Source organism: Gopherus flavomarginatus, chromosome 10, assembly GCF_025201925.1.
Source record: "Gopherus flavomarginatus isolate rGopFla2 chromosome 10, rGopFla2.mat.asm, whole genome shotgun sequence".
NCBI classification, from domain to species: domain Eukaryota; kingdom Metazoa; phylum Chordata; order Testudines; family Testudinidae; genus Gopherus; species Gopherus flavomarginatus.
This window is the reverse complement of record NC_066626.1, coordinates 9,556,111-9,581,947: the sequence shown is the minus strand read 5'-3', so window position 1 is coordinate 9,581,947 and position 25,837 is coordinate 9,556,111. Positions and strand designations below refer to the sequence as shown.

Here is a 25,837-nt window from a genome sequence, read left to right as displayed (position 1 = left end):
GAGAAAAATCTCCGCCCTATGGAAGTTTCGGTGGCCGACATCTTAGACTACGTTTGGTCCCTCAAACAGCAAGGTCTGGCCATATCGTCGCTGCGAGTACACCTGGCAGCTATCTCCACCTTTCACCCGGGTGCGGATGGTCGCTCTGTTTTTTCTCACCCGACGGTGACTAGATTCCTTAAGGGGCTGGAACGTTTATACCCTAACGTCCGTCTCCCTGCTCCAACCTGGGATCTTAACCTGGTGTTGTCCCGGCTTATGGGACCCCCCTTTGAACCGTTAGCCACTTGCTCCCTGCTTTACCTCTCTTGGAAGACTGCCTTTCTAGTAGCTATCACCTCAGCTAGACGGGTGTCGGAACTCCGGGCTCTTGTGGTAGACCCCCCATATACAGTCTTCCACAAAGATAAGGTGCAGCTGAGACCACACCCTGCCTTTCTTCCCAAGGTAGTCTCGTCCTTCCACATCAGCCAAGAGATATTCCTTCCGGTTTTCTTCCCGAAACCTCACTCCTCAGGCAGGAAGCAGCAGCTCCACTCGCTTGATGTCCGTAGGGCTCTCGCGTTCTACGTGGAGAGGACTAAGCCCTTCCGCAAATCCCCCCAGCTTTTCGTGGCTGTAGCGGACCGCATGAAAGGGCTTCCTATCTCCTCCCAGAGGTTATCCTCTTGGGTAACGTCCTGTATCAGGACCTGCTATGACTTGGCCCACGTCCCTACGGGCCGTGTGACTGCGCATTCTACCAGGGCGCAGGCGTCGTCGCTGGCTTTCCTTGCCCGTGTGCCCATCCAGGAAATCTGTCGGGCAGCGACCTGGTCATCGGTCCACACCTTTGCTTCCCACTACGCCCTGGTACAGCAGTCAAGAGAGGACGCAGCCTTCGGATCTGCAGTGCTCCATGCCGCGACGTCTCACTCCGACCCCACCGCCTAGGTATGGCTTGGGATTCACCTAACTGGAATGGATGTGAGCAATCACTCGAAGAAGAAAAGACGGTTACTCACCTTTGTAACTGTTGTTCTTCGAGATGTGTTGCTCACATCCATTCCACACCCGCCCTCCTTCCCCACTGTCGGAGTAGCCGGCAAGAAGGAACTGAGGAGCGGGCGGGCCGGCAGGGATATATGTTGGGCGCCATGGCGGCGCCACTCCGGGGGGCGACCTGCCAGCCCGCCGGAGTTGCTGGGGTAGAAAAGTTTCCGACGAACGTGCACGCGCGGCGCGCACACCTAACTGGAATGGATGTGAGCAACACATCTCGAAGAACAACAGTTACAAAGGTGAGTAACCGTCTTTTCCCCCGAGCATCCTAGGCTCCCTCGACTGGTGACTGAGGCCCTCCCTGGTGTGTGCAGGACTGCCGTTCCATCCGCCACAGCCCTCCATGTCCCTGACCACAGACGCGTCATCTCTCGGCTGGAGTGCTCACCTTGGACATCTTTGCACTCAAGGCCTTTGGTCGTCTCAGGAGCTGGCGTTATACATAAATGTCCGAGAACTAAGAGCAGTCCACCTGACGTGCGAGGCGTTCCAGCACCGTCTACAAGGCCATTGAGTCTCAGTGTTTACACAAAACACAACGGCCATGTACTACATAAACAAGCAGGGAGGGATACGATCCTCTCCTCTTTGTCGGGAGGCAATCCAACTATGGGACTTTTGCAAAGCCCACTTGATAGACCTGGTAGCGTCCTTTCTCCCAGGAGTTCGGAACACTCTGGCAGATCAACTCAGCAGATCCTTCCTGTCTCATGTCGATTCGTCCGGACATTATACATTCTGATTTCCGGAAGTGGAGATTTCCCCACATAGACCTCTTTGCTTCCTGTGAGAACAGGAAATGCCAGAGGTACTGCTCCTTCCAGGGACACTCCCCGGGCTCCCTCTCAGATGCATTTCTGATCCCGTGGAACAGGCACCTGCTTTATGCCTTCCCACCATTTTCACTCATCCACAGAGTCCTACTCAAGCTTCACAGGGACAGCGCCCACCTGATCCTGATTGCTCCAGCATGGCCGAGGCAGCACTGGTACACCACGTTGTTCGACCTCTCAGTGGCAAACCCGATTCCCTTGCCACTCTGGCTGGACCTCATAACACAGGACTTCGACAGGCTTCACCATCCGGACCTGCAGTCCCTTCATCTCACAGCATGGTCGCTGCATGGTTGAGCCAGTCTGAGTTGCGTTGCTCTGCCTTGGTCCAGCAGGTGCTCTTGGGCAGTAGGAAGCCTTCCACTAGGATCACATATCTCGCCAAGTGGAAGCGTTTCTCCTGTTGGTGAGCTCAGTGTAACTTAGTCCCCAGACAGGTGTCTGTTCCTACTGTCCTGGACTACCTCTGGTCCCTGAAAGAGCAGGGCCTAGCGGTCTCTTCCATAAAGGTGCATCTGGCACCCATTTCCACCTTCCCCCCAGGGGAAAGTGGCCGATCAATTTTCTCTCACCCTATAGTTTCAAGGTTCCTCAAAGGATTGGAATGTTTGTATCCTCAAGTTAGACACCTGACCCCTACCTGGGATCTAAACCTGGTGCTAGCCAAGCTTATGGGTGCTCCTTTCGAACCACTGGCTACCTGCTCACTGCTGTACCTTTCCTGGAAGACAGCCTTCCTCATCGCTATTACTTCGGCGAGACGAGTATCTGAGCTTTGGGCTTTGACAGAGAACCCCCCGTACATGGTTTTCCATAAGGACAAGGTACAGATGCGACCACACCCCTCTTTCCTCCCTAAGGTGGTGTCTGCCTTTCATGTCAGCCAAGACATCTTCCTACCAGTCTTCTTCCTGAAGCCGCACCCATCGTGTCTGGAACAACAGCTACACACCCTGGACGTCTACAGGGCTCTCGCCTTTTATATTGAGAAAACCAAACCCTTCCGAAGGTCACCTCAGCTCTTTGTAGCTGTCGCAGACTGGATGAAACACCTACTGGTCTCTTCCCAACGGATTTCATCTTGGGTAACATCCTGCATCCACACATGCTATGAATTAGCTCACGTTCCAGCTAGCCACCTCACCGCCCATTCTACTTGGGAGCAAGCTTCATCTGCTGCCTTCCCGGCCCATGTCCCCAGCCAGGAAATATGTCGGGCAGCTACCTGGTCATCGATTCACACCTTTGCAGCACATTACGCATTGGTTCAACAGTCCAGAGATGATGCAGCATTTGGCTCAGCAGTTTTGCATTCTGCAACATCTTGCTCCGACCCCACCGTCTAGTTAAGGCTTGGGAATCACCTAATTGGAATCGATATGAGCAAGCACTCGAAGAAAAAAAGATGGTTACTCATCTTTGTAACTGTTGTTCTTCGAAATGTGTTGCTCATATCCATTCCAAACCTGCCCTCCGTAGGAGTAGCTGGCAAGAAGGAACTGACGGGCTGTTGGGTCGGCAGGGGTATATATCCAGCGCCATAACGGCGCCACTCCAGGGGGCGCCCAGCCGACCCACTGAGTGTTGCTAGGGTAAAAATCTTCTGACAAGCGTGCACGCGGTGTGCGCACACCTAATTGGAATGGATATGAGCAACACATCTCAAAGAACAACAGTTACAAAGGTGAGTAACCGTCTTTTTTAAGTGATTATAAGTGCTTTGCTTACAAATCAAAGCAGGTTACCTAAGAAATAAAACAAAACCACAATCTAAGCTTTATAAACTAGATAGGTTTTGAATCAAGCAGTGTCTCACCCTGTTAACTAGTACAAGCAGATTACAGCTTTTACATACACAGGCTGGAATTCTTCTGTCCCACGTGGGACCTCCTTTCCCAGTTCAGTCCTTGTTCCTAAGGTGTTTCCAGGTGTTCAGTTGCAAGGGGAGTGAGGCCAAGTGATTATGTCATTTCACTTGGGGGGAGGGATAGCTCAGTGGTTTTGAGCATTGGTCTGCTAAGCCTAGGGTTGTGAGTTCAGTCCTTGAGGGGGCCATTTAGGGAACTGGGGTAAAAATCTGTCTGGGGATTGGTCTTGCTTTGAGCAGGGGTTTGGAGTAGATGACCTCCTGAGGTCCCTTGATAGTCTATGATTCCCCTCTTTTATAGCTTCTTACAGCTGGCTGGGAAGATCTTTACTCATGACAACGGGGGTCTGCTCCACTCTCCCCCTGCCCCGGTCAAGCATCTTCCATTGCCCACGTGATCCCTCTGGAAAACCTCCATTGTAAACAATTCCTGAGATAGTCCCTGGTTGTGTAGATTCCCCTTAATAGGGACATTAGTAGTGTAGCTTCTTCATTGCTGTACCTGAAAGGCTGGTTGTGGGTGTTCCCAGCCTCACAACATATTTCAGTAACACACAAATAGCAAAACTTCATAGCTTCACATACAATGACAACACATACAACCAAACAGGATATTAATGTTCAACAGATCAAGACCTTTAGAATGATACCTCACAAGACATACTTTGTACAAAACAGCCTAATTATATGACAGTGGTGAATATGGGGGTGCCAGGGTGTTCTTTTGGGACACAGAGGGTCAGGCAAAAAGCAATGGAGCAAAATCAGATCCATCTTGTCCTTTGCCACCAGAGAATATGAAGGATTTGGAGGTTCCTATTTATTCCCTTGCTCAGAAACCAAACCAAGTCCCTGAGGCAGATAAAACTCCCAATGACATTCTGAAGAAGGACTTATTCCTGTGAATGAGACAGCATTCATTGGGTTAGGTTCCAAAGGGATGTTCAGTGACTTGGAAGGTTGGAGAAGTGCTGTGTGGGAAAGCAACCTACTTAATGTCCTTAAAGAAATTATTTCTGTATGTATTGGGTTCATTAAAACTCTACAGGAGCTTCCCAGAGCCTTTCCCGAGTGGGAACTGTTTCCTTGGCCCATGGGATAATTCATTTTCCATGTAGTAGGCATGATGTTGTATGGCTTCCCCTCAAAAATAATATACAAAGGGTTTTAAAGACACAGTGCTGTATTTCAAATGCCATGCCACATTTCGTTAGAACCAAAAAGGACCAGTTTTGTTTAGCTTGATATCACATTTAGGGTTAATGTCTTTGTAAGGCAATTTGAACAGGATGGGTGAAAAGCCCTACAAAAGAGTTAGTTAATTATGATGATGATGATGATAGTGACGGACAGCTCGGACGGATATCAGAACATACTCATGGCTGGAACCAATTGTAGGTTACTAGCTTTGATACCGTTCCTTGTAAAAATAGAAGTTTGATTTTTAGAAACATGTACATGACCCAAGTAAGGCCAGTCCTTACTGGCTGGATATTTACATCAAATCACTCGCTCAGAATTTGCCGGCCATCCGATGAGCCTTGGAACTGAATATTCTCCCCCAGAAGCGAGCAAGGCAAATATGTCGACTCTACCTTGATGAATTTGTCTTTCTTCATTTCAGGTAGTCAGCCGGCTGGGCCTGGATTCCTTGTCTCCTTTTAACCCCCAGGAGCGCATTATTGAGTATGGCACCTTGTCCATTTTCTTTGTCACTCTCCTTGTTTGTACCACGCACAATTGAGGGAGCCCGGGTTCTTGCTCATGAGTCTCTGAGAATAGCTGTTAACTCAATTTGCTGTTGCTCTGTCAGATCCCAAAGTAGCACAATCTTCCTGGGATGCCATTAGAAACTCATTTGTATGCCTACAGGGTTTAAAATGCTCCTGGTTGCCCAATGAAACGTTGATTTCAATAATATTTTGATGGGAAAAAGTGGAAAAGAAACTCTTTGATTGTCTCATTTTGTTTCAATAATCCTGAAGTGTTTCATTTAGATAAGGTAAAAATGTTTTGGTTCAACTTTATCACTTTAATTTTGTTTTGACTTTAAGATTTTAATTAAATAGAATGTATGTTATATTTAATACTTGACATATTTATATATAACATATATTAAAAATAAAATGAAACACTGTCAAAATGACACATTTTTACCTTATCAAAACAAAACAACCTGACTTTATTGAACTGCAATTTTTTATTTCCCAAATCAAACTTTTTCAGAATTTTGAGTTCATGGGTAATTTCAAAATTTTGGCTTTTTGTTCCAATTCAGAACATTTTTATTTCAAAATGTCAGAATTTCCCATGGAACAGAAATTCCAGTGACTGCCCAGTTCTAGTACTGGACAATGAACTACTGGGTTTAAACAGCACCATCAGGAGCACCCAGTGATCAGTATATCAGGTTTAACATGCCACTGCATATCCAGCTGCACTCCCACCTGCCGATTGCAGTGCAGACATACCTGCTTCCCTTCACCATAGTATTTAGCACCTTCCATATAAAATCATTAGCAAGAGCAAAGATCCTAGAGGACTTCCTGGAGTCTCTGGCTTATTGTGGAAGGGCTGTTTTCAAGAGGAAGGGTTTGCAGTGTTTCCTAGAGCTGGTCAGACTGCGAAGGTCTGTTCTGTAGCTGGATACCCTCTGCTAGGCTCCCTCCTGCCCTCGCCCACCACTGGTCATTGCAGGCCAAGCCCAGCTGGTGGCTCTCCCCTGAGAAGAGCAGCATGGCCATTCCCTGTGGGGTTGGGGAGGATGCCCTGGCAAGTGGCAGTGCCCAGTCTCTTCTCTGCCCCTGAAGAACAGCTCCTCTCATTCCATGGCACTGCTGCCAGCTCCGGGATGCCTCTGCTCAGAGCAGTGGCGGGGATTTTTAAAGGGGAAGAGTTGGATTTTTGTCTGGATGGTTCATGCATTGCAGGAGAGAGGAGTGATCCCTCCTGTCAGAAATGTCCCCACTAAGGTGGGGGTTCTCAAACGTTTTTACTGGTGACTCTTTTCACACAGAGAGCCTCTGAGTGTGACCCCCCCTCTATAAATTAAAAACACATTTTTATATATTTAGCACTATTATAAATGCTGGAGGTGAAGCGGGGTTTGGGGTGGAGGCTGACAGTTCACAACCCCCCATGTAATAACCTCGTGACCCCCTGAGGGTCCCGACCCCCGGTTTGAGAACCTCTGCACTAAGGGCTCCCCCATGGAGGCCCTGGAATAAGCAGCTCTCCTTCAGGACAGGCTGCTGCTGGCTTCCATTTCCCAAACTGGGATGGAGTTTATCTGGGCAGATACAGCCCCCAAAGGCCCAGTGAATTCAATGCGGCTCCTGGCTGTGATGGTCTAGGCCTGAGGGTGCCATGCGGGACCTGGTTCAGGTTTCTGGTAAAGGAATTATCGGGGGCATGCTGGGAAGAGCCGTCGGAGCAAGGCTGGGGCTGCTCAGAGAGCCTGACTTCCCTGCATTTGCTTGACACTAGTGGCCTGGAGCGGGACAGAGCTGAGCTCATCCTGATTTGCTGTTGGCAGGTACCTGGTGCACAGTGGTCAGGCAGATGGAGGTTTGGTGTCCAAGTCACTCCACACGTTTGTGCGTGCCATTGGGGCAAGGTCAGCCGCTCCTGGGGGAGGATCAGTGTCTGCAGCAATGTCTGCTCTGGTAGGTTCACGCTTGGTTCTCCTGCGATACAGCAGGGTGGAGAGCCTGCACTGGGTGGGGGGGGAATCCACTCTGAGTCAAACACTGACATTGTCCACAAGTGAGTAGTGGGAGAAACTATAGCCCGTCTGCCAGGGAGCATTGGCAGCAACAGGGGCTGGGGTCACTACCTAGGAGTTTCTCTTAACAATGCAGACCAGAACTGGCTTGAGCCTCCATCCAGAAAACACACTTCCCTGGGTGACTCTAAGAGGCCATACCTCCCCTCTTGCAAGACCCGAGTCTTTCCCCTCGACACACATTTTCTTTTGTTATGCGGCGGGATCACAGCACTAATTTGGGAAAACCCAGCAACGATTTTTCCTCAGTTCCCTTCCTTGCAGTGTGAAAGTCCAATGGATGAATGCCCCTTTAACACACTGCTGCCTTTTCCCCTCCACTGCACCCCCTTCCAGCTAGTTGTCTGAGGTCAGCAAAATCCCAAAATTCTGGAGTGTGGTCACACGGGTTCATCTCCCGCCCCTCCCAAACCCCTAGAGGGGGATTGGGTAAGGTGTCTGCTGCTGCTCACTTGCTGCCACTGTTGTCTCAGCTGCTTGCTGCCACCTTTGCCACTGTTCACCGCTGTGTCTGCTGCCTCTGCCCCTGCAGCTTGCCACTCGCTGCTCCCTCTAGCTGCTATGCCATATTCTGCGGTTCCATCACTTGGCCTGCTCCTTAGGGACTTCACCAGCTAGTGGGAAACCGCTCTGCGGCTGCATTCCCTGCGTTGTCTTTCACCACAGCACTGTCCCCAGATCGGGTCAAAGGCTCAGCCCCTAACCCTGCTCATCAAGGATTTCAGCTCTTGTGATCACTTACAGTAGAACCTCAGAGTTCCAAACCCCTCAGGAATGGAGGTTATTCGTAAGTCTGAACAAAATGTTACGGGTGTTCTTTCAAAAGTTTACAACTGAATGTTGACTTAATACAGCTTTGAAACCTTACTATGTAGACGAATAATGCTGCTTCCCCCTTATTTTTTTTTTTAGTACTGTATTTTATATTTAACCCAGCACTGTTCTGGCTTTTTTTCTTGGCTCTAGTGCTGCCTAATTGTGTATGTCCAGTTCTAAAGGAGGTGGGTGTGTGAGTGACTGATCAGTTCATCACTCCAGTGTTTATAACTCTGAGGTTCTATTGTAATAGAAACAAAGGCTCCCAAGTGAGTCTGATCAGCTCCATCTTTAAACACTGCAGGGAGAATGAAATGGTGTCCAGAACTCGTTAAACAGAGTCTACATATCTAGACAGAAACACCTGGTCCTCCCCCCTCAGACTTAGCATGTGAGGGTGACCCCTCCCCCACCAAGTAGGGCATATTAAGTGCTGTTTTGCTGCCCTTTACTCATACAATAAGGAGAACAACATTTCATTACCCTGTGTCCAACATTAACATGAATTTTAATCCAAATCAGCCAAAATCAATCACTTTGGCAAAGCAGCTCCATCTGCCGAGCACCTTGGCTAGAGTGGATGTGTCTGTGCAAACGTAGTCTGATCCTGAGGTCTTTTCCCCCAGTCTGTCACTAGATGGCAGCTCATTCATGGCAGCCCTGGCGTTCATCGCCTTTGACAAATAATGTCTTTGCATTTGGGCCAGTGTAGCCACCTGGCTGAGGTCACGAGGAAGCCCCACAAGCCAGGTGCATTTGACAAGCAGGCGCCCCCTTTCAGCAGCTGTCGGGCAGTGCAGAGTGCACTCTGGACTGGTGGGCCTCTTGGCAATGGCATGTGGCAAATCAGCCTCCTTGGTGGCCCAGTGAAAGTGACATATGGTAACTGTTGGACTCACTCGCCTTTACTTCCCCTCTGCTTCTGGGATGGTCTCTCTGCTGGCTTCACATTCAGCTCTCTTCTGAGTAGCACTTCCTGGTTGGTTCTTTAGTGCCCAAGTATCCCTCATCATGGGAGTGTCTCGCTGCACTCTCCCTGGGCAGGTTGGGGGCTCTTTGCCCAGTGGCGGGCATGGTGGCATGTGTGTCGAGAGAGGAATGGCAATGCCAATCCACTCGGGTTAATGTCTCTTGTGGCTGGAGGAGAGCATGCGCATGGAGCTTTTGCCGTGTCTCCTTGCAGGGGGCAGCTCTGGGCTGCATGGTGGGGCTGATGTCCTACGGGAAGCGTCAGTTTGAGGTGCTGGAATTGGTCATGAGGAAGCTGATCCCTCCGTTCCATCAGGCCATGAATGAGCTGATCGTCATGGTGGATACGGACTCTCTTGCTTTCAGCAGTTACATGGTGAGTGAGGTTTGTAAGAACTGCACAAGCTGCATGTCTCTCCATTTCTCACCCCTTTGTATCTGTGGATTGCTCGCAAACCTGCTCTCTCTGGTCATTCCCACAATGCGTAATGCTAAGCACTGATGCTCTGGGTAAAGCTAAGGAGGTATTCTGGGACTCTCTGCAAAATTTTGGCTGCCTTGATAGTTGCCTGTGGTAAATTTCCTACTTACCCCTGCTTAGGTGGAGGGCTGAGCTTGCCAACGTCTCCTGTGCATAGACACGATGACAGGTAGAGAGGACCAGATTTTCAGCTCATGTGAATCCCTGCAGCTCCATCGAGATCAGTGAGCCTGGGCAGATTTCAATTAGCTGAGGCCCTGGCCCTGAATTCTGAAATTAAACAATGCGATAAGTCAGAGTTCAGGAAAGGTTCATTGTATCTAACTAAGAACAGCCCCAAAGCCAAATTAATATAATAAACCGAATCCATCCGGATGATATTCCAGTGACCTTACAGGATACATCAAAGGCGGATCCTAAAAACTCTCTGGATTTAGCTGTCCTGTGTGTGCTGAGAGATCAGCTCCACAAATCAGGCTGTGAGGAGAGAGGCAAGCAAAGACCCCTCCTGCACAGCGATCAGTACAGGGCATACCAGGGTGCTGCTGTGTAACAAGAAGAGACTCACGACAGAACGACTGAGCACAAGCCAGTTGAATGGAAGGGTGACATGGGCTGGGACAAGGGGCAGAGAAAGCACCGCACAACATTTAAGCCTGTCCCTTACAGATCCGCAGTCTGTTTGAGTGCCGGTGCCCAGGGCTGCTCCCGGGACCCTGCCCCTGCCTAGTTTTGCACTCTGGCTCCCACAGGGCAGCGTCCTCAGTGAAGGGTGACTGGCATGTCCCTTCAGCCAGCAGTGTGATATAAACACACCGCCCTGATGGAAACATTCCCCCTTCGTGCAGACAGGCCCATGCTTGGGTCAGGCGGTAGGGAAGGGCGAAGGCTCAAGGAGCTGTACTTTAGCTGGAATAGTTCTTCCACCTTCAGCATCCTCGGGCTGAGGCCTGTTTGTTTGTTTCTCAACAGGATGCAATGAAGCTGCCTAAGAACACGCCAGAAGAGAGAGAAAAGTTTGTATTGTGTGAAGAACTGAAACACTAACACTGGGGTTGATCCCCTGGGGTAGCGCATGAAATCACTAGAATGAGCTGAAGGCCAGTGGCCTGACCCAGAGTTACTGAAGTCAAAGGATGGGCTCTCATTGGCTTCAGTGAGAGATGGCTCAGGCCTAACTGTGTGTATGTGAGAGAGAGAGAGGAGATCCTCACACTATACTGCAAAGCTAAAGTTTGGTTTTCCTCAGGCTTCTTGTGGGAGCAGCAGGCTCAGTGAATTGCCCTGAATGGTGGGCGTTGGGTGGATTTTTTTGGACATTTGTCCTATTTTCAATGTTTGTGAATCATTCTTTGTGTGTGCCCTATATGTTTTGGAAAGGCATATTGTTAACTCAGCACAGGGTGGATCATTTTTGGATGAGCAAATAGAACCTAAACCCAGCGTGTTTGCACGGTGGTTTGCCCAGCCCAGTGTCCATGGTGTGATATCACTCCTTCCCACAGTGGTTTCCTTGCTTGCCTTTTGCAGTCGGGTTGACAGTATGTCTTGCCTTTCGCAGGCGCACAGCTGCTATGCAGCAGGGGCTGAAGAAGGCTGTAGGTGTCCCCTTCTCGCTGGCGGAGAAAGTGAACGCCTTGTGGCCTATGTTAAAAGAGATGGCTCAGTACGGGAACCTCGCCTGCAAATCAGATCTCCAGGTACTGGCCTAGGCACTGGCAGCGGGCTCAGACTCTCTGGCAGTTCTTTAAGAAGTTTGACCCAGCTGAAGTGCAGAATGGAAGAAATCTGCCTTTGAGCACTGGGAGGTCCAGATTCTCATTTATGTTGTTAGGAAGCAAAAGGTCTGTTGATCGCAGGTACTTGTATGACTCCCCTCACCAGATTGTCTGAGCATTATGATCTGTAATGCAACCCTCACCTCCCCCCTGGAAGGTTCACCACCATGGTACAGGTGGGGAACTCAGGTCTAGAGAGACTAAGTGACCTGCCCAAGAAATCTGTGGCTGAGCAGGGAACTAAGTCTAGGTCTCCCAAGTCCCAGGCAAGTGCTGTGATCACTGGCCCATCTATTTCTCTGCCCAAACAGTGGAAAAATCCTGGTGGTGGCTGTAACTTTTCTGACTTGCCATAGAAATGCAGTGCCCCAAAGTCTGACCCACATCCCCTGCTGTGTTGTACCAGCAAGGTCCAGTGGACAGGCTGCCAGAATGACAGGTGGAGGAGCTGCCAGGGACTCATTGTGTGAGTTAATAATTGGAAATATACCTATCTCCTAGAACTGGAAGGGACCTTGAAAGATCATCAAGTCCAGCCCCCTGCCTTCACTAGCAGGACCAAGTACTGATTTTTGCCCCAGATCCCTAAGTGGCCCCCTCAAGGATTGAGCTTATAACCCTGGGTTTAGCAAGCCAATGCACAAACCACTGAGCTATTCAAGTTTGGGCAATCACTTCAGCCAACAAGTTCAAAGTTACACACTGATTTTAGCTGCCTAAATTTTTGGCAGGTTCTGATGGCCAGAACCAGTGACACCTTTAGAAAATGTTGACCGCAGCACTCTTTGCCTCAGTTTCCCCATCTGTTGGTCTGAGTATCAGTATCTGGACACTATCCACTTCCTGGGCCAGGGCGTTGTGGGTAAATCAGCCTTAGGCTGTTGAGGTTGGAGGAGCTGTGCCAATGTACAGCAAGGAAGGGGCAGCCTGGCATACGTAAGCTATACAGGTAGCTCTGCACACATGCCTTTAACACTTGCATTCAGGTGGCAGCTAAAGCACTGGAAGCAGGAGTGTTCGGTGCCTATTTCAATGTGGTGACTAACCTGAAAGATGTAACTGATGAAGCCTTCAGGAAGGAGGTAGGTCGCCCCTCCAGTCATCCCCCGGGCTCTGTCTGCAGGTATAGGCTCTGGGATGGGGCCAGGAATGAGGAGTTCAGGGAGCAAGAGGGGACTCTGGGCTGGGGCAGGGGGTTGGAATGCAGGTGTGTGTGCGGGCTCCAGGCTGAGGCAGGGGATTGGGGTGTGGGGAGGGGGTTTGGGCTCTTGGCTGTGGGGGTGCAGGCTCCGGGGTGGGGCCAGAAATGAGGGGTTCAGGGTGCAAGAGAGGACTCTGGGCTGGGGCAGGGGGTTGGAGTGCAGGGGTGAGGGCTCCAGTCGTGGGTGAGGGCTCTGGAGTAGGGGCAGGATCTGGAGTACAGGAGGAGGCTCAGGGCTGGGGCAGGGAGTTGGGGTGCAGGAGAGGGTGTAGGCTCCGGGCAGCACTTACCTCAGGCAGTTCCCAGGAAGCTGCCAACATCTCCTTCCGGCTCCTAAGCGGAGGCGCGATCACATGGCTCTGTGCACTGCACACGCCTTCAGGCACTGCCCCCTCAGCTCCCACTGGACATGGTTCGTGGCCAATGGGAGCAGCTGAGCTGGTCCTGGGATGGGGGCAGCGCACAGATCCCCCGGGGCTGTCCCTCCATCTAGGAGCCAGGGGGAGATGCTGGCAGCTTCCTGGGAGTCGTACAGACCCAGGTAGGGAGCCTGCCTTAGCCCCACTGTGCCAACTGGACTTTTAACAGTCAATGGTGCTGACCGGAGCCACCGGGGTCCTTTTTCGACCAGGTGTTCCAGTCGAAAATCAGACACCTGGCAACCCTACGCGTGACTGACATCACTGCTGAGCTTGTCCTGAAGCACAAACCATTAACTGCCAGGGAAACCTGCTGGGAGAGGGTGCTGGCCTATTCAGCTGTTACAATGGTTTGGATGGGAAGCTCCCCTTTGTCCGGTGGGCTCTCACTCCTCAGGCTGGGAGCGTGGGGCAGGCTCTGGAAATGTCGCTCACCTTGTGCCACATCCACACCTGACAAGGGACCCCACATGGGATGAGGGCTATACACAGTGTAAGAGGGGGGGCCCCCGGGATAGGGACTGGGGAAGAGGAAATAGTTCCACTGTCCTTTCAGTGGGAAATGATTCACTTTCTTTTTACACACAGATGCACGGCAGAGTCTCCAGCTTCTTGGTGGAAGCCCAGCAGAGCGCGGCTTTGGTGCTGGAGCTGCTGGAGAGCCGGGGGCAGTGACCGGGGGGGCGCTTGTTGGCAGTGTTAGCACTGAGGCCTGGCTTGGCTGGACCCTACTGCACAGAATACAAACCTGAAATGTTCTCGCTTCTCTTGTGGTCTCGTTATGAAGTAGCTGCTCTTGCTCAGACAGACCGTGCTCTCTGGTCCCATAATGGGCCCCACGGCTGCGGCCATCCGGCTCCGGTGCTGCCGCACCCAATGCAGACTTCACCCATGGCCGGTGGCCGGTTCTCTGGGTCAGTGCTCGTCGTGCAAAGGGACATCATCCTTGGAGGGGAGCAGGTCAGTGGGGAACTTGAAGCTGCCCTGAGGCTCCCTGTGGGATGCCCAGGGCCGGCGCTTCCATTAGGTGACCCTAGGCAGTTGCCTAGGGTGCCAGGATTCGGGGGGCGGCATTTTGTGCACTCCACACAGAAGCTACCGGTTCCACTCCTGTCACGCCACCGAAGAAGGACCTTCTGCCTGTGCGCCGCGGGAAACAGCAGCAGGCAATTGAGCAGCTCAATTGTTACCGAAATATCGGGTCTGCCTAGCTGAGAGCCAATTAACAGCCTGACAGGGATAAGGAAAAATGCTTTATTCTGCAGAAAAAGGAGAGCCTGTACCTTGGTACAAAAGACTCTCTCTTACACAAATTTCACAAACCTTTTATACACATTCAGACAAAGTCCCTTGCGTGTTAACACTTGATTGGTAGGTATAAAATCTCATGCTCCCGTTATCTGGGTAGTACTGACTACAGGTTTGGAGCAGGATTTTCCTGCTTTGAGGCAGAGGAAAAGAGAGAGTGCAAAAGTTCAGGCTAGTGTGTCCATGAGCAGTACTCACCCTCCGCCCCACTGGCCGCTTGTAATCTATTAAGGGAGGGTCAGCCAGCTTTCACACTCCCATGCAGCTGCATTGCCCTGGGTTCTCCCTGCAGCACTAACCTTCCCCCTGCTGCAGCTGTAGGGTGGGTTCCCACACGAAGCAGGCAGCAAAAAGTGGCTGTGCCCTGCCCTGCCCCTTCTCACCCCATCCCACACCTCAAAACTGTGGAGTCTCCGTCATCTGCACAGGTGAGGCCTTGGAGGGCCAAAGTGATGGGACTGGGCAATGGTGCCACAGCTCTCCCCCTCCCTGCCTGGGGTCCGTCGGCCTGGTTTGCCCTCTTGAGGGGGAGGGGCTCATAGACTCATAGGTCAGAAGGGACCAATATGATCATCTAGTCTGACCTCCTGCACAAGGCAGGCCACAGAACCCCACCCATCCAATTTTATAACAACCCCTAACCCAGGACTGAGTTATTGAAATCCTCAAAATTGATTTGAATTCCTCAAGCTGCAGAGAATCCACCAGCAAGCGACCCGTGCCCCATGCTGCAGGGGAAGGCGAAAAACCTCTAGGGCCCCTGCCAATCCGCCCTGGAGGAAAATTCCTTCCCGACCCCAAATATGGCGATCAGCTAAACCCTGAGCATGTGGGCAAGACTCACCAGCCAGCACCCAAGAAGGAATTCTCTGCAGTAACTCAGTTCCCATCCCATCCGACATCTTCCCACAGACCATTGAGCAGACCTATCTGGTGGTAATCCAAGATCAATTGCCCAAATTAACGATCCTATCATAACATCCCCTCCATATACTTATCAAGCTTTGTCTTAAAGCCAGAAAAGTCTTTTGCCCCCACTACTTCCCTCGGAAGGCTGTTCCAGAACTTCACTCCCCTAATGGTTAGAAACCTTCATCTAATTTCAAGTCTAAACTTCCTAATATCTAGTTTATATCCATTTGTCCTCGTGCCTACATTAGTACTAAACTTAAATAATTCCTCTCCCTCCCTAACGTTAACCCCCCTGATATATTTACATAGAGCAAGCATATCCCCCGGCTGTGAGGCTGGGCTCTGGGGGAATAGGTTCATTTCTCCCCCTGTGGCCTCATAGGCTGCATTTTAGGGCTTTTCCAGGGGGTGGGGAGGAGAGTCTCCCATGCAGCGTGTGGGCTCTGCAATTCCAGGACAGCGGCTCTAGCACTGGTAGAGGCCAGGTGGTATCTCTGGCTGTTCCCGTACACACGGGGCACCACCACCAGTGTGGCCGGGATCCTCCTGTGAGTTGCTACCTTGGATGCTCTGCTGGTGAGGAAAGGCCTGACAACAGAACACCAAAGAGCCAGACTGCCACCGAACCAGGGGCGACCAGCACCAAAACCTCCACAGACAGGCTGATGCAACTCCTGGGGAACTGCTGGCTTTGCAGACAGGCCCTGTGGTCTGTTCGTAGGGCAAATCCATCCCACTAGTGGAGCAATTTGGAAGGAAAACTTCATCCCCACCGTCCCTTCCCCCTTCCAGCAGGGCTTTCCACAGGAGAGAGTGATCCTGCTCAATACTTCCTATTCTGGACAGCCCACGACACTGGATCTCAGTGAGGACAAATATAACACAGCCAGCCTTTGCCAAGAGGGGATGGTTCAGTGACTAGTAGGAAGTTTTATAAAGAATGAAAAGCCTCCTCTCTTCTTTCAGCTTCTTGCAACTCAGAGCTGCCCTGTTGTCTGACAACAGCCAACTTCCCCCAAAGTTTGGGGACGTATTTTGAAGAAGGAAGAGCTGGGGACAATAACCATGCATCCAGTGGATACTCTTTCACTGCCTTAGTGATTTGGTTTCATGGGTCTGATAAGCAAAGGGAGAGTGACTGTGGTACTTTACTTTCCATAGACTCCTGGCTTTCACGGAGTTCGTCATGGTTGCAGACAACTTTGAAAAGAATGACCCAGTGCACCATTGTGCTGTAATGTACGGCGCTTACTTCAGAGCGGCTATACAGGGTCAGACCAATGGTCCATCTAGCCCAGGATCCTGTCTCCTGGCAAAGGCCAATGGCAGGTGCCCCAGAGGGAATGAACAGAGCAGGGCAATTTATCAAGTGGTAAACTTCTACTCTCAACTTGTGGCAGTCAGAGGTTTAGGGACACCCAGCGCCTGGGGTTGTGTCTCTGCTGCCCATCTTGGCGAGTAGCCATTGGTGGACCTAACCCCTATGAACTTATCTAATTCTTTTTTTAACCCCATTACAGTTCTGGCCTTCACAACATCTACTGGCAAAGAGTTCCACAGGTTGACTGTGTTCTGTGTGAAGAAATACTTCCTTGTGTTTGTTTTAAATCTCTTACCTACTAATTTCATAGTTATGAGAAGGAGTAAATAATGCTCCTTATTCACTTTCTCCACAATAGTCACAATTTTATAGACCTCTATCATATTCCCTCTTACTCATCTCTTTTTCAACCTGAAACATCCCAGGCTTATTAATCTCTTCTCACATGGAAGCTGTTTCACACCTCTAATAATTTTTGTTGCCCTTCTCTGTACCTTTACCAATTCCAATATATCTTTTTTTGAGATGGGGTGACCAGAACTGCTCGCAGTATTCAAGATGTGGGCGTACCATGGATTTATATAGAGGCAATATGATATTTTCTGTCTCATTATCTATTGCTGTCTTTAAGATTCTCAACATTCTGTTCCCTTTTTTTACTGCTGCTGCACACTGAGTGGATGTTTTCAGAGAACTGTCCACAATGACTCCAAGATCTCTCTCTTGAGTGGTAACAGCTAATTTAGACCCCATCATTTTATATGTAGAGTTTGGAAAACATAATCCCATGTGCATTACTTTGTATTTTTCAAGAGTGAATTTCACCTGCCATTTTTGTTGCCCAGACCCCTGGGTCCGATACACGCCTATCACAACACATGGTGTACCTCCTCCAGTGCCCTAACTGCCCCAATAACAATGGTGTGGGTGCAACCAGACAATCACTGCACTCCTGGATGAACTCCCATCACACTTTTCACAAAGCGATCGCTATATCCAACCTCTGAGTCCTCATCCTCAAAGGAAACCTGCACAGCACTTTCCAAAGGCGCCTGGTACTTGCATTCATCATTTTGCTAGACTCTAAAAACCATGGTCTTACTAAAGACACTGGATTTTGGCTTATTACAATAATCTGTAACCTCCTAACCCCCTCTTTTTGTCCTATGACTACTGGGGTGTTAATGTGTTACTCCACCTTGAATGGTCCTTCAGAATATGTGCTAACTACTTATGCTAAACTATCCATTCCACTGGGTCCCTGGATTCCGGATTAGGGTTTGTATTGGCCAGGGCATCACTGGTTCCTGTATTCAAACCTCAAACCAAACCCACCTGCAGCTACAGGCTACTGCATCGCACCTTGTGCAGCCAAAGCAGTGCAGGACCGGCCCTGCTCTGCTGGGAACCCAGGTGTTCCTACAGTCAGCGTCAGGAAATGAAACAGGGAGCAGGACTAGCACACAGCCACAGCTCAGGGCACTTGAGTGGGACGGAAAACAGCTCAGCACAGAATGTCAGAGCCGCAATGTGGCACCTCGACACATCTCACAAGGCAGCCTGGGTTCCCAGGGACCTCTCCAGCACGTTGCCCAGCACTGCGCTCAGCCTATGGTCAGGCATGTGCACACATCTTCGCAAGGTGGGGCCTTAGCGTCCTGCTGGGGACATGGTCCCGTACGTGCTGCCGCAGCCCCGGGGTTGCTGTGGTGCAGTTAGTGGCTATTCTACTTGGCTGGGCTCAGGCGTGGAGACTAGCCCCTAGAATCACGTGGTGAGTGTAGAGAAGCCCAGCAGCATGGGGCGGTGCAGAGGTTTGGGGCTGAGAACTGGACTCAAAGCCCAGCCTCCCCCACCCCCAGTGTCAGGGGTTGCAGATCGGGCTGTTTCAGTGTCTCCCTGCAGAACCTGTCTCTGCCAGAGTGATTCCTTTCCAAGGTGAAGCAGCCTCCTAGCTGGTAACAAATAGTGTGCAGTGGGATCATTGTTTAGCGTTGTGAGATGCCCGTCTGCCAACTGGCCTGGTCACTGCTTTCTCTGTGCCCAGGGCCTTCTCATCACACTGGGCATGCTCGGGGACCAGGGCTGCAGCTCTCCTGCCTCCTTCCTGCTGGCTAGGCCTGATGGAGAGTGTCCTCAAGCCTGCCAGGGCTGTTCCTGAAGGGAAGCTCGTGGGCTTCTGCTTCCCTCAAAAGTCGGACCTCCCACCTTCACACCCCTGCCCATTCCTCAATGTCTGAGCAGTCCTGGCTCCCCCCATGCCTGCTGCAGGCCTGGCTAGGAGAGCTGGCATCATCATCCCTAGCGCTGTCTGCTACGGGCGAGCAGAGAAACCAGTTACTAGCCCCGGCTGTCCCTCTGAGGAGCCACCGGAAAATGATGCCAAAGTCTGGGTCAGGAAGTGGAGGGCACCACATACAGGTGACACGGGAGCAGCCAGAGTGTAACTGGCTCAGCAGCAGGGCCAGCTCCCGTCTTCTGAGACAGGCTGTGGGACGGTAACTGCTGTGAATGCAGACAGCCGTGGGAGAGGGCTATTCTCACGGTATCTAATACACGTCAATCCTTGTCCCTTTCAGCATGGAAGTGGATTGAGCAGCAGTTCTGACTCAGATTAAGAAAGCGCCTCCCACTGGCCTGGCTCACGTCTGTGGCACAGCAGCAGCAGAAGCCAAATACAATTTAAGAACTTCTGTTAGTTTTCTCCAGTTCACTCTTCTGCTGCCCTTTGCTTCCTCTTCTAAATGAACCTCATGTAACCGTGTGGCTAGTGATTCTCTTCTGTTTGGTTTGTTCAATTTCTCTCTGGAAGCATTTTAAGCTCATGGCCTGGCTCGTTTCCCCCTTGTCACTGAAGAGATTTCCCCCTCTTATGTAGCCCCCCTTCTGTCACGGAGTGTGGGGGAGTCCAGTCCTGCACCCCTCTTCCTGGGACCCACAGTGACTCTCAGCCAGCCAGTAAAACAGAAGGTTTATTGGACAACAGGAACACAGGTTACAGCAGAGCTTGCAGGCACAGACAGGACCCCTCCACCGAGTCCTTCTGGGCTTTCAGGGTGCTTGGATCCTAGCTAGGATACCCTGAATTCCGCCCATCCAGCCCCAAGCCCAAACTCAAACTGCTTCCCTCCTGCCACTCCCTTCCTTTGTCCCCTTCCCGGGCAAAGGTGTTGACCTTTCCCCTCCCTTACCTAGCTCAGGTTACAGGCCCTGGCATCGTCCATCCCCTAAAGTCCTCCCCTGCTCTTCCACTTCCCACACAGACAGTCCCTACTGCATCACACCTTCCAATTGGTATCAGCAGTCACCAGGGCCGTGGTTGATACCTGGGGGTTCCTCTTCCCAATGCACACCAGAACTGGTGTGAGCCCCAAGCCAGACATCTGGGAAAACTACGCATCACCAGTTCTCTGGCTCCCAATCAGCACCTAGGTCCAGTATAGTGAGAAGTTATTTAAAAATTCTGCTCACTATACAAAATGTTCTCTTGACCCCAAAGGGTCAGCAATGTTACCAGGTCAAAACACCATGCTGCCAGATAGTCCGTTAGTATCTAAAACTAAAGTTTTATTATAAAGACTAAAGAAAGAACAAGAAGATGGTTGTTAAATGGTAGAGCAGTTACATACATGCAAAGACTTCAAAGTCCATATATCAGGTTCTTAGCAGTACTGGTGAGTTTGCTGGCTTGAAAGTCCCTCTGGAACACATCCACAGCTTAGATGGGTCATTCAATCCTTTGTTCAGAGCTTTGGTTTGTAGAAGAGTTACTCCAGAGGTAAGAAGCAGAAATGAAGACAAAATGAAGACTATGCAGCTGCCTTTTATATCCTTTGCCATGTGGCTTGTCCTTCCTCTGTCCCAAACACAAGCTGCCCAGCATGTGGCATGGAAAAGCCTTAGAGTTTTCTGTGCACAGGCATACCACATCTTGCTGACTCATAAGGTGTCTTCCCTGGTTCCTTTCGAGGGGTTCATTGTACAGCTGATAGGCCATCAAACGAGCTAGGCTGTGCTGATGCCAATCTGTCTGGGGGTCACCCAGAAACACAGGACAAGTTTGGAAATACAGGTATACCTCACATCCCTATAACTCATAATACAAAGCTGATACAAACATATAAACAAGAATATAATACTTGGCAAATTATAACATTTCTGCAGATACCTCACATGACATATCTTGACAGACTCATTGCAGTTTTATAACATCGGTATCAAAAATATTATAAATATTCTCCCATATTCCATACAGCGTCACACTGGGTAGATATGGGGGTTCCAAGGTGCTGCTTTGAGGCACAGAGTGCCACAGTTGCCAAGGGCTGATTTGTGGCCAAGATGTCACTGCAGTCTGCCCTGAACATTATGGACATTTTGGCCAAGATGATGGCCTCTGCGACTACTATGAGGAAAAGCAGCAAAGAGTCCTGTGGCACCTTATAGACTAACAGACGTTTTGGAGCATGAGCTTTCGTGGGTGAATACTTCGTCAGATGCATGTCACCCACGAAAGCTCATGCTCCAAAACGTCTTTTAGTCTATAAGGTGCCACAGGACTCTTTGCTGCTTTTACAGATCTAGACTAACACGGCTACCCCTCTGATACTTGATACTATGAAGAAGGCTTCCTGGCAGCAAAACTCAGGGATCACTTTGGATGTCCTTGCTAACCAGGTCTTGTTTTCAGATAAGACGGATGACACCCTGCATTTCTTTAAGGAATACTTTAAGGGTTTCTGGGATCCTTCTGGGTGCACACACTGCCCAGGCAGAGATGCCACTATGGGGCACGGCAACAACAGCGTATAGGCCACAGCATCCATTCATGCAGCCCTTTCCTCCGAGACAGTGAGACTATCCCAGGAAAAGGAAACACTCAAGTTCAGGGCTTGGCTGATCATCTTGTCCACCTCTGGTGCCTGCTAAGATCCCATTTTGACTCCTTGGTGCAGACCACTATTCCAGTTGTACCTCCATTCCTTTGGGGACAGGCAGGTTCATTTTTACCATGCCCAGGGGTCTTGATCATCTGCAACATCTGGGCCCTAGACACTCTAAGATCAGGCTACTCTATCCAGTTTCTCTCCACGGCTCCTCCACATCCTCTCTCCTCGTCCCTCTTCAGGGACCCCTCTCATGAGACACTGCTCATTGAGCAAGTCAGCTCTCCCTTGACGTTTGAAGTGGTGGAGGAAGTCTTGCCAGAATACTGGGGTCACAGCTTTTACTCCTGTTACTTCCTGATACCAAAATCCTAGAGAAGGATGAGACCCATCCTCAACCTTGATGAATTTGTTAAGGCCATGAAGTACATGAGATTCCATATGGCCACTCAATTGGCTGTCCTCTCTGCACTGTCTCAGAACAACGGGTTTGCTGCTCTGGACCTTCACAACGCTTATTTCCATGTGGCCATTCTACCGAGTCCTGGGAAGTTTCTTCGTTTCCTGGTAGGAGAATGAAGTTTTCAGTGCACAGTTCTCCCTTTTGCCTCCTGAGTTTTCACCAAATGCATGGAAGTGATCATATCTCAGGATGGAAGGAATCCACATCTTCCCATACCTCAGTGTCTGGTTGGTGAAGGGGAGCACCAGAGAGGAGGTTCTTGCCCATGTCAACACTATATTGCATTTGCTCAACCATCTGGGAATCATTTTAAACACCAAAAAGTCAACATGGGCTCCAGCCCAAAAAATGAAGTTCATTGGGGCACTGTAAGATTCCATGAGGTTGAGAGCATTCCTACCGACTGATTGCACCAAGGCAATTCAAAAGCTTTTCCTCAGTCTGCAGTCTCAGCCCTCCAAAACTGTCTGCGTGTGTCTGAGCCTGTCTGCTTGTGCGCAGGGGGTCCAGTTCACCAGTCTGCACCTTTGCCCCCTTCACATGTTGCTTGGAATGGTTATGGCCCTGCCCTGCACTCCCTGGACAGATTGGTACACCTCCCACCATTAGTACTGGACTCCAGGTGCTGGTGGATGTCCCTGCGCAATGTGTGTCAAAGAGACTTGCTCGCTCATCTCTCTCCAACCAAGACGGTGGTCATTTACACCTCCCTTCTGGTTTGGGGGGCGCATCTGGACTGACTGAAGTGCAGGGCCTGTGGTCGGAACATAGACAGCTGCAGCAGCACAGGAGCCAGCAAACAGAGCTGTAAATGAGAGAGTTTCAGTGGGAGTTTGCAAGGGGAGTTTGCAGGGGAGACTAAGAGACCTAGGCAGAGGAATAGACAGGCTAGTGAAAGGAGTGGGTGGTGTTCTGCCAGTGTTCTGGTGCTTGTTGGGGGTTTGTTTTTCTGTGGGTGGTGGTGGTTTGCTTTGGTTTGTGTTTCCTGGACTAACAGGTTTTAGGTGGGAAGGCTATGACTGATACAGAGGCAGCAGTGAAAGACACAATGAGGATGACTGGATGTGGAAGCTGCGGCATGTACATGATCCTGGAGGGGGTACCTGAAAAGAATTTCGTCTGCGTGAAGTGCCGCCTGATAGAGCTGATGGAAGAAAAGATCCGAGGACTGGAGATGCAGGTGGAAACTCTGGTTGAGTCTAGAAGGGGGTTCGAGCGGAGGATGGAGCAAAGACATGAGGAGGCTGAAGGGATAAGCTCAGACTTGCAGATGGAAGCAGGACCAAAGAGCTCTGAGGGGAGACTGCTGGGTGAGGAAAGTGGACAGTGGAAGTATGTGACTAAGAGAACCAGGCAGAGGAAAAGATGGGCCAGTGAAGGAGAAATAGAACTCAGGAACAGGTTTGCAGAGTTGGAAAATGAAGAAGGGGCACAGCAGGTGGTCACTGAAGGTGAGAGGGCAAGGAAAAAGAGAAGAGCAGCTAGTTCTATAGGAAGAAAGGAAGAGTCAATGGAGATAATACCAAATATGAGTCCCAGGAGGATACGGGATGGGTTGCGGAGGATTGCAAGGGACAATAGAAATTGAGGGGACTTGCAGCCAGAGGGAACAGGCGATAGACTGAAGAATCGCACCATCACCAGGAAAAGGAGGTCTACGTGATTGGAGACTCCTTACTGAGAAGAATAGAAAGGCTGTAACTAGAGCTGATCCGGAGAACAGAAGGGTGTGCTCTCTGCCGGGTGCTAAGATACAGAATGTGGACCTGAGGCTGAAAAGGATCCTAATGGGCGTGGGAAAGAATCCGCTGATTGGCCTTCATGTGGGAACAAATGATACAACTAGATTCTCACTGGACCATATCAAGGGAGACTATGCCAGCTGGGGAAGACACTTAAGGAAATCGTGGCTCAGGTGATCTTCAGTGGGATTCTGCCTGTTCCTAGAGAAAGGCAACAAAGGTGTGTCACGGAGTGTGGGGGAGTCCGGCCCTGCACCCCTCTTCCTGGGACCCACAGTGACTCTTAGCCAGCCAGTAAAACAGAAGGTTTATTGGGCAACAGGAACACAGGTTACAGCAGGGCTTGCCGGCACAATCAGGACCCCTCCACCGAGTCCTTCTGGGCTTTCAGGGTGCTTGGATCCTAGCTAGGATACCCTGAATTCCGCCCACACAGCCCCAAGCCCAAACTCAAACTGCTCTCCTCCTGCCACTCCCTTCCTTTGTCCCCTTCCCGGGTAAAGGTGTTGACCTTTCCCCTCCCTTACCTAGCTCAGGTTACAGGCTCTGGCATCGTCCATCCCCTAAAGTCCTCCCCTGCTCTCCCACTCCCCACACAGACAGTACCTACTGCATCACAAGGTGTGACAAGATTATGGTGATCAACAGCTGGCTCAGTCAGTGGTGCTATAAGGAGGGCTTTGGGATGTATGGTCACTGGGAAGCATTCGTGGACAGAGGACTGTTCTCTTGGGATGGATTTCACCTGAGTAGGGAGGGAAATAGACTTCTAGGATGGAGGCTCGCCCAACTGATTAAGAGAGCTTTAAACTAGGAATTGTGGGGAGATGGTTGGGAGATGTCCAGGTAATCTCCACGCCGGAATTTAATATTGAGAGGGAAGAAAATGAAGAAAGAAAGGATACAGCCGTGGGTATGAGAATGGACATACGGAGGAAGGGTAGTGTAGATACCATTCTAATGGGTGATACTGGGGTTAGAATGTCTGTGCCTAATCGGGTAAAGAATGTCCGTGAAACCAAACAGCAAGAATTAAGATGTTTGTACACTAACGCGAGGAGCCTACATAACAAAATGGAGAACTAGAGCTACTGGTGCAGGAAATGAAACCGGATATTATAGGGATAACAGAAACATGGTGTAATAGTAGTCATGACTGGAGTACAGGTATTGAAGGGTATGTGCTGTTTAGGAAAGACAGAAATAAAGGCAAAGGTGGTGGAGTAGCATTGTATATCAGTGATGAGGTAGACTGTAAAGAAATAATAAGTGATGGAATGGATAAGACAGAGTCTGTCTGGGCAAAAATCACATTGGGAAAGAAAGCTACTAGAGTTGATATAGTGCTTGAGGTGTGCTACAGACCACTGGGATCCGATTTGGATTTAGATAGAGACCTCTTTAACTTTTTAATGAAGTAAACACTAATGGGAATTGTGTGATCATGGGAGACTTTAACTTCCCAGATATAGACTGAAGGACAAGTGCTAGTAATCAGATTTTCCTAGATGCGATAGCTGATGGATTCCTTCACCAAGTAGTTGAAGAACCAACAAGAGGGGATGCCATGTTAGATTTGGTTTTGGTGAGTAGTGAGGACCTCATAGAAGAAGTGGTTGTAAGGGACAACCCTGCTTTGAGCGATCATGAGCTAATTCAGTTTAAACTAAATGGAAGGATAAACAAAAATAGATCTGGGACTAGGGTTTTTTATATCAAAAGGGCTAACTTTAAAGAATTAAGGAAATTAGGGAAATAGATTGGACTGAAGAACTTGAGGATCTAAAGATGGAGGAGGCCTGGAATTACTTCAAGTCAAAGTTGCAGAAACTATCAGAAGCCTGCATCCCAAGAAAAAATTCATAGGCGGGAATTGTAGATCAAGCTAGATGAGCAAGCATCTCAGAGAGGTGATTAAGAAAAAGCAGAAAACCTACAAGGAGTGGAAGATGGGGGTGGATTAGCAAGGAAAGCTACTTTATTGAGGTCAGAACATGTAGGGTAAAATGAGAAAGG

At 50.1% G+C, this 25,837-nt stretch overlaps 2 protein-coding genes across 3 annotated transcripts in view; both read left to right on the top strand.

Moving 5' to 3' along the window:
- Nucleotides 1–13,895, top strand: part of FTCD (formimidoyltransferase cyclodeaminase) — a 77,276-nt gene extending 63,381 nt beyond the window's left edge. Inside the window, exons 8-14 of one of the 2 annotated variants that reach the window (XM_050916537.1) lie at nt 5,366–5,427; nt 7,277–7,406; nt 9,525–9,686; nt 10,764–10,807; nt 11,353–11,491; nt 12,556–12,651; nt 13,778–13,895. In XM_050916537.1, the coding sequence (XP_050772494.1) occupies nt 5,366–5,427; nt 7,277–7,406; nt 9,525–9,686; nt 10,764–10,807; nt 11,353–11,491; nt 12,556–12,651; nt 13,778–13,864 (720 nt within the window). In that variant the 3' untranslated portion in view covers nt 13,865–13,895. The remainder of the gene's footprint in view (nt 1–5,365; nt 5,428–7,276; nt 7,407–9,524; nt 9,687–10,763; nt 10,808–11,352; nt 11,492–12,555; nt 12,652–13,777) is intronic. The other variant, XM_050916538.1, reaches the window with a different exon arrangement.
- LOC127030286 (lanosterol synthase-like) overlaps nt 1–25,837 on the top strand; it is a 223,411-nt gene that overhangs the window by 138,518 nt on the left and 59,056 nt on the right. The window lies entirely within an intron of this gene.